Source organism: Crocodylus siamensis, chromosome 3 (genome assembly GCF_052110815.1).
Source record: "Crocodylus siamensis isolate JL-2025a chromosome 3, ASM5211081v1, whole genome shotgun sequence".
NCBI classification, from domain to species: Eukaryota; Metazoa; Chordata; order Crocodylia; family Crocodylidae; genus Crocodylus; species Crocodylus siamensis.
The window spans coordinates 166853450-166869828 of NC_143397.1; the positions used below are offsets into that span (position 1 = coordinate 166853450).

General features: G+C 38.9%; 1 protein-coding gene across 1 annotated transcript in view; it reads right to left on the bottom strand.

Annotated features, from left to right (window-relative positions):
* Positions 1-519: 519 nt before the first annotated feature.
* VAPA (VAMP associated protein A) overlaps positions 520-16379 on the bottom strand; it is a 40546-nt gene continuing 24686 nt past the window's right edge. The window contains exons 3-6 of the mRNA XM_090039673.1: positions 12123-12226; positions 9127-9207; positions 4555-4731; positions 520-3165 (exon numbers count right to left, since the gene is read on the bottom strand). Of these exons, the coding sequence (XP_089895799.1) occupies positions 3007-3165; positions 4555-4731; positions 9127-9207; positions 12123-12226 (521 nt within the window). The 3' untranslated portion in view covers positions 520-3006. The remainder of the gene's footprint in view (positions 3166-4554; positions 4732-9126; positions 9208-12122; positions 12227-16379) is intronic.

Genomic DNA, 16379 nt, shown 5'->3' on the forward strand with positions numbered 1-16379 from the left:
TGTTTTGTTGATCTCCTATATGCAGGTCAGCTTCAATCATAGCAGCAACAGCATGCAGGATTCTGGATGAGATTATCTGTCAACTGCTTATAGAGAACTAGTAAAAATGCACAACTACTTAGTACGTTGATGCTATATGCAGTTAAATGGGTAGACTAATTTAGTTACTACGGTAATTTTAAAGTAGGCCAATGTTTGGGATCTAAAAGTTGCTTCAAAACCCAGGACGGAATACTTTTCTATTTCGGCACTGTTATATTACCCTTTTTAAAAAGTTCTAATCCATAAAAAGCTTAACACACTATGCACTTTGAATATAAGAAACTTGTTCCATCTTGTGTTGTGGAAAAGCAAAAGTGTAATCTGTATTTTTAATTGAACTACAGCTGTGCATTTAACTTCACATGACTATATGGCCTTTATCATTTAACCATAATATTGCTATTAGCAGTGAGGATTATATTTCCCCATGCTTACATACACAAGTAAGCAAGCAGACAAAGTAAGACATTCTAACCATTTCAGGAACAGAGACAAACAATTTAATCCATATTACATAATTCACTGAATACAGTTGATCTCATCCAAAGTCACTCCTGAGAGCAAAATAGTTTCAGCATTACATTTTATATACAGCTATGAAGGGATTACTGGAAACCAGAAGAGTCTCCTTATACCATGGTATATATACTGGTTACGATGCCTGTTTATGCTTTCTTTCTGCAGAGAATTAGTCAAATCATAATATAGCTTGTTACCACCTGCTTGGTATTAAAAACAGATTAATATGCATTTTTATAATTTCTCTCTCATTACAGGTGGCCCTTTCCACACTGTAGTAATGCCAGACATCCAGCTAAAGTCAGGTGCATTGAAAAATGACTCTTTCTGCTCTATAGCCCAGAAAATACTGGCCATAATTACAAATCTTTATATACACTAGTTTAACTGTAAACAACACGTATAAGTCCTCTCCGTTTTTCCCCTTACACAATGGAGTAATTGCTGTCTGAACCAAACTACATCATCCACACTACAGCCTGTTATTTTCCATGCTATCAGCTTCCTTTGAAAAACAGGCTCATGAAGTCTGATGCGACCCCATTTTGATAGAGCATAAATTAGAGAATTATAACGACTTGTGATCCAACAGAATCAAAATAATTTAGACTTTAGCATATTTTTCCAGTCATTAGGGTGAGGAGACTTGAATGCAGATACTGGAACATACAACTGGAAACATCTGTACTTGCATGCTTTTAAGTGAAAAGATAAGCAATATTTGTAATTTTTTCATTGTCTTCCTTGCACATATGCAAGATGTTTTATAAAAGTTTACCACAGATAGCTATGACAGTACATGATGTAATTATAACTTTCATTAAAAAAGCACTAGAAATTAAAGGCAACCAAGATAATGTATGTATTCTCTAGGACAATTTTTTTCTCAGCTACACAATGTGTGTATACACCAAGGTCTAACACACTTAGCTGCACTACATCAAGTCAAGCTGTTCAAAAAACACACATAATTTTGCTTACAGGAGTATTTTCCTTCCACAATTTGCCATTTAACAAGTAATTTCCTGTATTGGATTATGTTTAAAATCAGAAGTATGGATATATTTCGTTCCGATACTACTGTCAATTTTTTTTAATGACATGTATATCAGAAATGAGGCAAGACATAAGATTAAGTGCAGGGAAGCATTTCAGACCCAATAAATGCATTTTTTTAAACTTAGCTATACATGGTTAGTAACACAGAGAAATTTTACTAAGAGTTGCATAAAACGATTTTTTAAAAATTTTTGGACGTTGAGTAACTGAGGCTTACTCAGCACACAATTCTTCTGCATCACAGAAATTCATTTCGAGTATCTAATTACAAAGAAAAAATTGCATTTAAGAATATTTGCTAAAGTGGTATTACAAACATAACAGATAAGATAGTAAACTTGGATGGAGTACCCTTTATGAAATCCAAGAATCTGTTGTCCCTTGAAAGATATGCAACACACCCAAAAATGGAACAGAAGGCTGACTGCTCTCCGCCCACACAATCCAAGCAAATTTTTAATACCATGTGTTAAATACATTTGTCTACCAATTTTTATACCTGCTGGATAATCCAAATTATTCTTATGTCTGAACACATTGGATAATTATTTCTATTGCTGAAGCAGCCAGCAAATGGTTCTTTAAATAAATAAAAAGGGAACCTCCTCCCCCCACAAAGCTTTAATTACAACAGTCTAAGCCAAGGATTTAAGCAGGTAAATTTTAAAATAGCCATTTGTTACATGTAGCAAGCTACCATGAACTTAAGAATTCCTTCTAGGAGTACAACAACACACAAACAGGCTACCCAGCAGAAAAATATGTTAACAATTTTATTTCTCTTTTAATGTTAAATATCATGGGACAGGATTGTAAGGATGAAAAACTGTCAACAACTGCCTCACAAGGGATAAGAAAAAAAATTCTGCCATGATATTAGCAAAGAAAGATAAAGGAGAAAATTTACACAGTAAGAGGCACCATTCCCCCAGAATACCTCTTGTCATATTCCTGAACGAGTGGGATTAGCAATCTAATAAATCATTTTTCAAGAGGTAACAGCAACAGATAAAATTTTAAAGGATTATTAAAATAACATTTACAAGACTTTGAACAATTTCTGAACTCTTATTAAAACCACAAAAAGAAAGAACAATTCTTTATTTATGAATTTTCATAAAGGACTGAATGTGCAACTGACACCTGCTATTGATGATTTAAATGTACAATTTTGTCCAGTAGCCGAACAGTTTGTCTTTTATTTTAATTGTGTTTTTTAACCGTGCGAGATCATTAAAGGCAAAGCCTGTATGACGTTGTACACAAAAATGGTCACTTGGGCCATACTACCAATGAAGTGGTAGGTAAACAAATCTTTTCCTGGCCAAGAAACAAAAAGGAAGCCGCACTCTGCATGCTTCTCTCTCTCTCTTTCTCTCTCACTCTCTACAAGATGAATTTCCCTAGGAAGAATCCAATGAAAATGGCTGCAATTACAACAAGAAGAGAGGGAAGAGGATTGGAGCCATTCTCTCTGAGAGCCAAGGCTGTGGGCGATCCAGATTTATCTGAGTGTGCTACCTTTCTGAGCCTCAAGCCTTCCTCCTGAAAAGAAAAAATGGAAGAATCTGTGAATAAGATACCTATTAGAGAAAATGTAACCAGGAACTTGAATCTAAAAACATTTATGATCATAAAGAAAACAATAATTGGCATTACTTATTAAACTATGATATACAAGAAAAGCCATGACAAAGTAAATTTGAACCCATCATAACTGTCCTTAATTGAATACCTAATACACAATTTTTTTACCCTGCCCCTGTGCATACATCTTAATTAAAGGGAACAAAACACTTAACTGAAAACTTTATGAGATCCATCTTTTAGTTGCACATTAAGATGGATACCTGAAATCTAAATTTTACGCTTTATTTTGCTGTATTCTCCGATATTGCTTCATTACAATTTTAGCTGTTAGCATTATTTTAGGTTTCTTTTTAAAAACAATTATTGCCAATATACAATAATCACACGTAACTGTATACTGTAAAGCAGGGGTTCCCAACCCCCGGTTCCACAGGAGGGTTGGCTACTGGACTGGAAGTGACCACGGACCAGCAAACTACAGACTGGAAGTGACTAGTATACTGCGGACTGGCAGCCGACCCGTTTTTACACTGAGCATACCAAGTATAAAAAAGGGTTGGCTGCCTGCCCACAGTATGCTGTTGGTCTCCAGTTTGTCAGTCCACAGCATAAAAAAGGTTGGGAATCCCTCCTATAAAATATTTAAAAACTAGCAGTATACAAAACCAACAGAAAGTAATAACAAGTTAGCGACAACTAGTATGCCAACATTTCATCATGTGCAGTGCTGTTAGTTTAGATCTCACCTATACATACGTTCAAAGGATTTTACCGTGTTTCATAAAAACTGACCAGAACTGTCAAGACTGAAAGGACAGCCAGCATTCTGTTTCAAAAGGACACAATTCGTTCCATTCTATCGTAACAAATAGTTAACTTGCAGAACTTTAGTATCTTAGCAGTATAAAAAAATGTAGTAATGAAGTCTCAATAATTGGTGAGTATTTCAAACATACTTCTCATTATCCTGCGCTGCATATGTTCTTGCATAATGGAATACTAATTCTTAGATCACTTACATTTTAAAAATATTTTAATAAATTCACTTCTTGCATTTTACCCAGAAGCAGGATTTTAAAATGAGAAGAGTGACAATCTGGCTAAGACAGTTCTGAAGAAAGAACGTTTAATAAATTTTTGTTCTTAGAAAAATAATGTTACATCACAAATGAGCCCTGACATACTGATAACAGTACCTTAATCTCTCTAAAAAGGCCTGTCTCATTCTCCAAATTAGTTCCTTTAAGCATAATTTCATTTGCATGACTGAACATAAATCTATGGCTTTTAAATCAGATGCTTAGGAGCACCTCATTTTAATATAAAACACATTATAGAACTTACTTTCAGGTGCCGATTTTCATCTGACAGTTTCATCACTTCACCCTGAAGTCTTTTGCACTCTTCCACTAGTTTCCTTGTTTCAGTATCATTAAGTGAAACACTATGTGGTTTTGGCATCGGTCCATCCTGTTTAGATGTATTCAGCACTGGGGCAGACTTGCTTGATTCTATATCATTCTACAAATATTAAGAACGACTTAAGAATTTTACTTTTCAAGATGCGAATATTATTTAGATCTCAAAAACTGAAAAAAGCAAGCTACTACTACAGCATAGTTCAATAAAGTTAATATTTATTACTTATCTAAACAATGGAAAGATTTTTGCCATTGATTTTTTCAACCTTCATTTGTAAGAACCTTAGAAGTCATCAGAACATTGCACTGTTTGTAGTTAGTGCTTCTGCCTTTTAGGGAAAAAAAGTTCTCTCAAACTAACTTGACCCAATAGGCATCCAAAGAACTTAAAGATGTGAACCTCCATTTGTACTTGAAAGGAAAAAGGCAAAAGAAAAATAATTAAGGTGACAAGAAACAAAAGGACACAGTAAAATAAAGTAGCAGGTAAAGAAAAACAGAGGTTCTATTAAGGACTAATACAATTAAGTACAGGGAAAAATATTGGGCAGGCATCTGGAATGCCTTGCAGTAAAGGCTCTCAAGGGATTTTACAAATGTTGACTGCACTTCATGGCTCTTTTTACTTTGAATTTAGGTAAATACGTGCAAAGGTTAAATGACCACCCAAAGTAAGCAAGGCTGTGACAAAGCTGCTAGTAAACTCCAGGAGTCTAGATTCCATGCTCTAAACATTGTATGTTGTCTTGTGGGCTTCACACCATTCCATATAGCAGCGACCTCAATTAACTACAGAGTTAAATGGATTTATAAAGTTCAGTATCCATGTTATAGTATTTTTATAAATAATTTTATCAGCTGCATTATTACATCTCCTTACATTTTAGATATTGTACAGCATGGCCACAAAGAACCTAAGGGCCATATCCTCCTGTACTGCCTATTACAGGGAGTCCTGTAAGATTCAAAAGAATACCTCAGGCATGACTAAGAGCAGGATTTAGCACTTTTTATTGGTTTCTTATCTAAACAGAAACTCCACTAGACCCTAAAGCTTTTAACTCCCTGGAACAAACCTGCTTCTGCTGTCTGACCTCACTGATTGCCTCCTTCATGTCAATCTTCTGGCTATAGCTGGTAGGCGTCTGAAGAAACTTGTTGTTGGCTGGAGTGAAATACTTGTATCCTGGTGTAGGTAAATCCTGAGGTGGCAGGTGAGCCATACCCTCAGTGCTGTTCAGATTTCTCATTTCAAGAGTTAAAGGAGTGACTAAACCAACTGCTAAAGGATTAGGTTCTGCAACCCCATGCTGCTACTCAGAAAAACATAAATATTATGTACAGGCAGTAATAATATGAAGGTACCATGTTACAGAACATGCAAAAAAAGAGTTAGCTACAGGTGTTAGTTTTGTACAATAAGCATTTGGTGTTCTGGCTAAACTCTAAGATTTAGTGTAAAATTAAATACAGCTACTTAGAATCTACGATGTAAAGAATGCAATGGCTTAATAGTAAGTGAGAAGTAAAAAGTATTCCAACAAAATGAGTATCTATTAAAATTATGCTTAACCTTTACATTTCTGGTATTTCTAGTAGATGGGTTGCCAAAGATTGATACAAATTCCCATTTTATTGATATCTTCTTCCCAAAATATTTTCATACAACACCCAAAGCACTACATTAGAAGACTGTGTACAGCATTGTAGCCGTCTGTAGGAAGTCTCTCTTGGGATTCAGAATTAAAGAATAGAAGAAATCATACCCAAAAGAGATTTTGCAATACAGGCAAAACCTGGTTGTTCTTACTAGGTGCTGCTGGAAACACCTCTAACACTTCTACTAGGAACATATTTCCCATTGTGTATTTAGATAACACTCCCTTATAACATTATCAGCCACCCTGAATCCAACATAGCACCAGGGCACTAATCTGTTGCTACCACAAGGCACCAAATGCACTATGAGAGCACAATTTAAATATTTATACTTAACTGTACTCTTCACAGTCCTGCTCCCTTCTACATTGTCAAGAACTGACAATTATCGTTATTTTAAATGACACACACAATTCAGAAAGGACAGTGCTCTTCTATACTGATGTCCTGAAATTATCATCTGCAACAGAGTTGTGGTTCTGCATCTTAAATTTCCCTGCTCTACCAGTAACATAAAAGATGGATGTCAAGATTATCCGTGCTAACCCAAGTGAAGAACCATGGAAACTAGGCCTGGAAGAGACCTCTGAAGGTCACATAATCCAATGCCATGCCTCAAAGCATTAAATAAATCCTTCTCTAACTTATAACCAGGGATCCTGGTTTCCCCCGATAAAAAATAATAATAATAAAAAAAAAAAAATCACAAATTCTCTGATAAAATCTGCAAAATCCATGATTAAAATTAAAGCCCTCCCAGTCTCCCCCCCAACTAGTGCCCCTCATTCTTCACAACCTCCCATGCTCATGCCCTTCACTCCACCCCACAGCCCACCCGCCCTCCTCATGCCCCTCACTTCCTCCACAGAAGCCCCCAAACCCAACTGGTGCCTCTCACTCCCCACGGCCCCCCCAGGCATGCTTGTTGCCCCTTGCTACCCACCAACAGCCCCTGCCCCCCAGTTCTGCCAGAGGGGGCCCACAGCTGCCAAGGTTATAGGGAGCCAGGTCTACAGCTCCCTGCCCCTGGCAGAAGGCAGCAGCTGCTGCAGCAGGAGTAGTAGAGCCTGCTCCCCCACTGCTGCTGCTTTCTGCAGGCTTAGGCAGGGGCGAGGCTGGCTCCCAATGGCAGTGCACACTCCCAGGGGGCAGGGGGGACCTGCGCCCCCCAGACCTGTGCAGAGAGCAGGGGCAGAATGAGTATGTACTGCAGATTTGTGCTCCCCAACCTGCTGCCTTCCCTGGGGCCTCCGCAGCACAGCATGTGTGACCCAGCACAGCAGGGAACAGAGGGGACGCGCAGGAAAGCTGCTTGCCTCTGCAACCACCGCAAGGCCCTGACAACACTTCCCCTGCAGGCAGGAGCAACAGTGAGGGGCACAACCTGCACTGCTACCCACACTACCCCCCCTGCACACAGGGGAGGTGTGGCCAGGGCAGCATGGAGCTTGCAGCAGAAAGCAGTTTTCCTGCATGATCCCACTATGCTCCGCCACACCAGGTTGCACATAGCGCACTGTGGAGGCCCCAGGGGAGGGCACTAGGGTGGGGAGCACGAGTTTGCAGCACACACCTGTCCTGCCCCATGCACTGATCTGGGGTCTGCAGGTCCTCCCTGCCCCTCCCCCAGGACTGCATGGAGCCAGCCCCACTCCCCACCCCCAAGAAAAGTCCGGCCAACAATGTGTGGACTGGGAGCCAAGTGCTATCAGCCAAGCAGATTCCGTGTCTCTGTGTGGCTTCCCACACTCTTGAGGGAAGCCACACAGAGGTGCAAAGCCAGCCCAGCCCACAGCACATGGACTGGGAGCAACGCGCTATCGGCCTGAGCGGGCTCCACAATTCCATGCGTGGCTTACCCACAGGGCCAACAGCACGGTGCTCTGGATTCATGTGCCACCGGCCATGTGGGCGCTCCATGTGTGGCTTCCCCCAACACCTCCCCACACCCTCAGCCACATACCAACACTCTGCCCCACACGTGTCCCGCCAACTTCCTCCAGTCACCTACACCTGCGACCCAGGCCCCGCCCCCCCCCAGCCCTGCCAGTGCCCCCATGTCTTTATCTACAACCCCCCAGCTCCCTGCAAGCCCCACTTACCTCACAGGCTGCAGGAACCAGCAGTGAGCCTGAGTTAAGCCCTGGGTAAGTGCATGCCTTAGGCCCTGCCCTTTCCCACTCTCCCTCCCGGGCAGGGTTGAGAGTTTCCTGCCCTTTCTGCAATCAGCTCTCACAGGTTGGAGCTCTGCCACCTGCATGGCTCTTTGCAAAAGAGGGAAATCCACAGGTATCTTTGCTAAAAGGGAAAATCCGTTTTTTCTCTGATCAAGTCAGGAAATCCACGGTTTTCTCCGTTTTTCCGTGAGAAACGGAAAACCTGGATCCCTGCTTATAACTAAAACAACATCAGCCATGTCACACAACTACAAAGGTACAGCATCCTAACCTGCCACACGTAAAGCAGGGGAACAACAGTAGGTGGTGTCATGCTCCTGTAAGTGTTGTAAGAGATCCAAGGATCTCTTAACTGAAGAAAGCTTAATTTAAAATTACAAGTTAGAAATAAGTAATATTTAATGTTAATTAATAAAAACATATCACTGACTTAAGATTAGTTGCGTGCTAAATATAACCTTACTTTTTCCAAAGACATTGAGTGTATTTTTCAATAAATATTACATACATATAAATAATATTATTGCATATTAGTAAATATAAATTTGCTTATATTTTGAAAACAGAAAGATTCAATGTAAAATTGAAACTGCATTACAGGCCTTAAAAAAGAATTCAGTAATAGCATCACCCTTATTTCTTACTTTCTTCTTACTTACCAGTTTATCATTTTCATTGGGCATTTCAAAGACGCATCTTAATTTCGAGTCCATTAGTTCATCAGGTTTTGCCTCTTTCCACTAAAACAAAAAATTTTTATGGTTACTTAACATGCAACATTCATCCAAACCAAGCACTTAAAACAGTTCTAAAATGATTTATCTCCGAAATACACATTTTTGAATACTGGCTTTATTCCAGCTACAGTCTCTAGATTTTAGTTTTCAAACAATTATTTGGTATTTGTTACTTATTACTATTTGAATAACAGAAGTTCAAGGTACGTAAAAGCTATGGACTGGAAATAAAAGAGAATAAGTGGAACATACTGCAGTGGAACTGCTCAATTTTTGAGCAAAAAGAACGAAAAGATGACTTTCTAAAATGGGTAGGGAACCAAAAAACTTTTACTGTACTTAGAAGTGCACTGATACATCAGTTGCATATTAGATCAGCACCAATAACAAGAAAATTAACATTATCAGCAATCGGCTTTTTTTGGCTGATAACATCACCAATAAATGTTCCATGTATGCACGCAGCCACAGAATGCAACTCAGCCAAGAATGCAGCCCAGCAGCTTGGAGAGCAGCATCCAGCAGGTTAGTTGGGGGGTGGGGGGGGAAGGAGCATGGGGGCACATATCAAGGCCCTTAGGTAAGGGAAGGAGTGAGGAAGGGACAGGTGCTGCCCAGCCAGGGCAGCAAATGAGGTAGGGCAAGAACTGCAGGCAGCTCGTCTGGGGGGCGCAGGAGGCTCCCTGTTGCTGCCCACACACCCCAAAGGAGGCATGTGCCCCCCCCCGCAGATTTGCACATGGGGTGAGGGCAGGCTGCCTGCTGCAGGCTTGGGGCCAGGGGCTGCACCAGCTTCTTCCCAGTGGGGGGGCTGGGCCAGAGCTGTGCTTGGGGCAGGACAAGCTCATGCCTCCCCAGGGATGCAAGCAGCAGTGGGGAACCACCCCGCTCCCCCATGTGCCCTCAGAACAAGCAATCTGCAGCCCTGTCCTGCTCCCAATCACCAGCCTGGCGGGCCAGCACCTGCCCCTGCCCCACTCCCTCCCTCACCATGGGGGCCTTGATCTGCCCCTCCATGCCCCTTTGCCCCCAACAGACTTGCTGGCAGGAAGCTGCCAGGCTGCATTCCTGTAAATCGGCTATCAGACCAGTATCAACCAAAATGGCTGGTTAATAATTGACTATCAGTATCAGCCAAGAAAACCTTTACCAGTGCATCCCTAACTGTATTATAATGTGGCAAAATTAACAATCATCTTATCCTTCAAAATAAATCTTTTCAGAATGTTTCAATAGGTGTCCACAATCTAAATTCTGGACTATCAGTTTGTACAATTTAACACAGAGTCATTTGGGCCTACAAAAATAGTGTGAACAGCTCATAAACATTATGAATTGCTCAAAGCCAGCAAATATATTTAATTGTAAGAGATGCTAGAATATCCCTGCCTACCCAACTGAATTTTTAAAACTATGAAGTATGTCTTTGCATGCCTGACACATGAAACCCACTTCCAGGACAAATAAAACCAAGCCTTGCTGTACAGCAATCAGAAAATTAAGTTTGAATAAGACCTTTCAGAACAACAAACATTACACTGAGCTAAGATACAGGAAATGTACAATAGAAAACCTTTTAATACCCCAACTACTGCTTCTCTTGTACAATGACAATCACCTAATGAAACTGCCTAGACAAATGTGATGAGAATGGACACCACAGGACCTGAAAACCATTTTATATCATCTGGTCTGAAAAATGGTGCCAGGAGAAGATGCATGTCACAGCTACATATGAACTACTATTTTTGGAAAATAACTTCAGAACCACTAGACTATATGCATCCCATAAATTAGTTTTATAACCAATCCCTGAATCAGTATATTGTTATACATTTCTTCACCTTCTAGTCCACAGATTTAAAAACAACAACAACATGCAAGTAACTACACACTTACTTTAATAGCAGATGCATGATATGACTAGATACTGTAATGGTAATTCTGGTATGACTAGATATTTATGAAATCCTTAATAGCTACTAATACCAACTTTCATTTTGAATTTTTTTTTGGCAGATACCTAAAATTCACTCCTTATACCAGATGGTCTCTCTTCAGTTGAGCAGGCTGTTTGTTGTGGTGTACACTTTTAGTCAAATTGTTGCATCTTTTTCCCCTTTTATGTTACATTTCTTTCCTTTACAGAAGGAAGGAATCATCACAGTCTTCTGACCATTTCTTCCAATCACTTTTCCTGGGCTGGCCACTTTCCAACAATATTTTTTCCATTGTTATTCTTATATGCACAACCTCTACCTTTTCCCCCTCAGACACAATTCATCCTATTAAGCTACTAAATCTTTTCTTGCTCAGTCTTCTTTCATACCAATCCTATCTGGCAACAAACCATATAATATGTGCAACTCAACCTACAAATTTACTTCCTCTCCAGAAAGAAATGTTTCTGCATAGTCTGTCTTCTTGAAAAAAAATACATACCGCCCGTTCTCCCCTCAAGATGTTCTGATTTTACTGAAAACACATTCTGTGTGTTAGTTAACTCTCTGTGAATCAAATAACACCTCTGTCATTAAAACCTGCCATGGGCATGATGTTTTCATTTTCTCAGAGTTCCTTCAACCTTGACCTGTTTACAGTCTCCCTATTAAACACTTGTAAGGTTCAGTAAACCCAAGTTATAACAGTCAACTTATCCCATATGCCATTGGTATGCACACTTATTTCCTTATTCACTTAGCTTTCCCCTTCAAACAGAGCTTAAGTAGGTCAAAAGTACCAATGACATATTTGTGCATTTATGATTCAAAATCTTGTATCATTCACATAAGCCAGATTTGTTCAGTGGAAAAAAAAACCTAGGCTTTTCCAAGAGTAAGAGTTAATCATGAAACAGTTTGATTTCAATATATTACACAAAGAAACATCTTGAAGAAAATAATATTCATTTTACTCACCACTGCCTCCATATCTGAAATGTTTGGTGGTGCAAAGATCGTCTGTACCATAAACTTGTGTTTACTCTTCTCATTGGGGTCATAATCAAAAGGCTGTAGCATTACTGTTCAAGAAATTAAGGATTAAGATTAATTCCTAGTTCTTTAAATGATAACTTTATGCAAGCATTCTAATCATTTTAGACAACTCAATTCTCATTTGTGTAGCCACTAATAAATCTATAACAGAAATGGAGTGTTGGAAGCGGGTTGGGAGGAATACGATGTGATAACAGCCATGAACTAGAAACAAATCTTAAAATTATTTAGGGCCTATATAATTAACAAACCCTCATTTGTATTAATTTGGTTTGGACTGAGGCTATACTGTGGTAATTTTTTTTAATCAGTTCCAAAAAATAGTTAAGTAAGTAAGTGTAGTTTACCACAATCCACTGCTTTCTTTCTGCAATGTAATCACCAGAACTATGATATATGACACAGGTTTGTCAAGTCAAATGTATACTACGCCTCAAGTAAATGTAAAGACACAGGACTGAAGAGAAGACGGTAGTGACAGCCAGGATCTATGACAAAGATTTTTCAGGTGGTGATAGCTGGGCCAGTTCCCATCGATCATTGATAGAATGACAGTATAATGGTGGGGAAGCACATACTTCAATTAGACCCACTCCTACAATGCTCTACTCCTATGCTCTACTCCCAGGCTCCAGGTCTGGACACCACTTCCTCCATGGTTCTGGCAGTACAATCTTCAGGCTCCCCCATGCCTGGGGGTGCGGCTAAGAGAGCCTCAGGGGCTCCTTGTAGCGCAGCGCAGCGGGCAGGACCTACATGGTGCTATGTGCAGAGCACAGGGGTGCTGGGATAGTACAGTGGTGATGGGGGAGGACATATGAGGCCCACGACCACTCAGGAATTGGACAGTCCTGCTCTACCATGCTACTTATGCAGAGTCAAAATGCTCTAACTATATAAACAGAGCAGAATCAAATTCAGTAAAAAAGGGGGTAAAGCATAAGGTGCCTTTAAAAAAAAGTTTAATATGATACTAAAAAGACCTAACATGCCTCATTCAGAAATCACAATTATTGCAAGTCACCACTAGAGGGAAAAATCTCAAGTAGTCCAAGTGCTCTTACTTTTAGTATGTTTGGGTTAAGTGTAACTTTAATTTTCTGGGTTTATAATGCTCTGTTATGAGATACCTAATGGGATCATACCTACAATACAATTTGTTCAGGGACTGATATTTGAAAATTAACTCAAGTTTTAACATTTTTTTTCTGTCTAGAAATATTCAAAGCTCCAGGTACTTCAAGCAGAGTTTCTACAGCTAATATCTTCAATTTGATGCAGTTTACAGTAGCTTGATTTAAAGGTTATGAATTAATCAAGTATGAACATACAATCAATACAGTAGCTCCTGCATTTTATTTTAAATTTACTCATGTAAAGACTTTCTGTTTTCAACACAATTTTTCCTTATCAGTATTCCACATGAAACAAGTTGCTGGGGAAAGCTGGAGCTTTGAGCACCAAAGTTTAGGCATGAATTACTAGGTGTCACTTTAGGTCACAGTTTAGATGGATATTTTTGCTAGACTCCTCAGTACTGATATAGTGTCAAAATTATATTTGCATTTTAGGTTTCAGAGTTAAATGAAGTTACCTTTTGAAAGAAGAAAATGGCAATTAATTTCTTTCAAAGTTATTACTTTAACTATTTACAAGATCAGTTAATCAAACAGCATCAATTACACATTAAATGTTTTCAAAGATCTTCAAAATTATGAAGAGTATATTATTTTAAATGAAAGGCTAGGTACTGAAGCAAAGTTCTACAACGAAGTACAAATTCTACTACAAATACCTCACTCCCCCCCACATATCTGCAGAAAGGGTTTCCAGTACCTCAATTAAAGTAGGTTATCATCACCAAAAACGGCATACATTAAACTTATTTGGTAAAGGTACCCTTTTTAAAGTAGAGATTTGAGTAGCCAATTCTCAGTTATTGAAGGGAGAACATTTCCAGTTCATGTCTTTTTATAACTTGTTTCCTTTCATTAAATTTAAAAAAACCACTTCAGATTACTATAATTTTGCCAATACAGATCTTTTATAACTAAACATCATCAACATGTCTCCTATATAAATGAAAACCTAGAATACAAACCTAAAACTTAAAAGCAAAAGTGAAAGTAATTCTAGGAAAAAAATTATATTGCAACTGCACAACATCTTATACAATACTACCAACTGTGCAAGTATTTGTTCCCCCTAACCTCCCTCATTTTACAGTGGTGAAAAAGCTACTGGAGCCATCTTGTGGTTTAGCTAGGAAAATGCATCTGTAATACTGTAGGCTAGATCCCTCCCAGGTTTCATCTAAAATATAAAATGCATGTGGATCAACTTTGTCCTATAAAAGAACCAATTTTCCACATATACCAAAGTGCACAGCTAGAAGTTGTCTATTTACATTTAGGAAGAGGCAAATTCTTTAGGCTAGGACTGCCTTACATAATTTATAAATACACGCATCCAAGTAAAATTTAAAAAACTAACCTAATCCTAATATGCATTATTTCCTGGAAAAGAGCGCCTCCTGTGTTACAATCTCAATCATGCACCTATTTCTCTGACTAGCTACGTCACCTAGTATCTAATTAAAGGGGAAAATTATGTGCTTTTCACAAAAGAAAACTTTAGCACATATGGAAGTTTTAACTTCTGTTTCTAATTTCTTGATGACTAAAAAAGGGGGAGTGTGTTTCTACCTTAAAAGTGTTAAGTACATCTTCACCTTGTTCTGGAAGACTACGGCATAACAAAAAGCTAACAGAATCTGAAAAGCAAAGGAAACTGAACTGGAGCAGGAAAGGAACATTGATTCAACTTGTTTAAAAATATTTATTTTTAAATAGGCTAATGAAAACAAACATCCTGAAAAACACAAAGCTCTCTTCAACCTTTAATGACCAAACCTGTCCCTCCAACAGAGGGGTGGGACAGCTGGAGGGGAAGATAACTACTCCTCAAAGAAGTCCTCCAAAAAAAAAGTTAAAAATAAAGAGAATATTTAATCCCCCCCAATCCCATCATACACTTTTAGGAGAAAAGTTGTAAAATAAATTAATTCTCCATCTCTGCCTTTACTAGCAACATCTTTCTTCATTCTTCCTCTCTCTGAAATCTGTACTTACGCAGGTCTCTCAGAGGCAAACACTGGTAGACTGTTACACTACTCGTATTAATGATAGGTATGAATCTCTGTAAATCACACCAGAAGTGCCCACCATGACTTCTTTAATGCTTTCATTTCACTGCTTGCCCTCTCCCACCCCAGATTAGCGGAGAGGCCCTGCAAGCTGGGCCATATGCCACTGATTGCCAGGAAAGCAAAAAACCTCGCCATATTTAAAACAGCAGCAAATGGCCAAGCTGATAGAGCTCCTCCACCAATCACGGCAGGGGAGAACAAGTGGCAAAATGAAAACATTAAAGAAGCCACTAAACAGGGTGTTTCCAGCATGATTTACAGAGACCCCTAATGAAAGCCATTCAAAGTGCTGCGTATTAAAAAAAAATTTTGGAAGGTGATAGCTTGATATCCGCACATTGCTTTTTATTATAACATAAATAATACAAAGACTTCTAGACTGCTCTGGTCCACGTATTCCATAAAATGAAGCAGAAAAATGATACTGCAATATTTGATACGTGTTATTTCCAGAGTAATTTTAAATGAATTAACTGCTGCTTTAAGATACAGTGGTGCTGGGACTGCTCTGCAAGTGGAGGATAGGGTGGATCATGCAGTACTCTGATTCACATTGGATGGGGGAACAGAACGTGTGCATTTCTACTATCAGTGCATTTCCCCATATGCCGGCAGAAACTTTAACTGCCTATTTAGAAGTTATAAAAGGTTCTTTTGTCACTCAATGACAAAAATCTGATCCAACTGCCTTTAAATTCAGAGTCAACGGGCTCTTTGGATCATGTTAATTTTAATATGCCTTGGAAAAATACTTTAATGGAATCTGGTTATCAAATCATTTTTGCAAGAAAACTATAGAAGTGGTTGAGAAATATTCTATGTTCTCTTATGTCACCAAAAACAGGAACTGTTGTAAAACATGACTTAGTACCCATATGCTATCTTTAAAAAATAGCTTGATTCAAAAGTTAATATGGCACTGGATTAAAAGACAGACAAACATCTCAAAGCAGTTTTGAACAGGGGGTTGG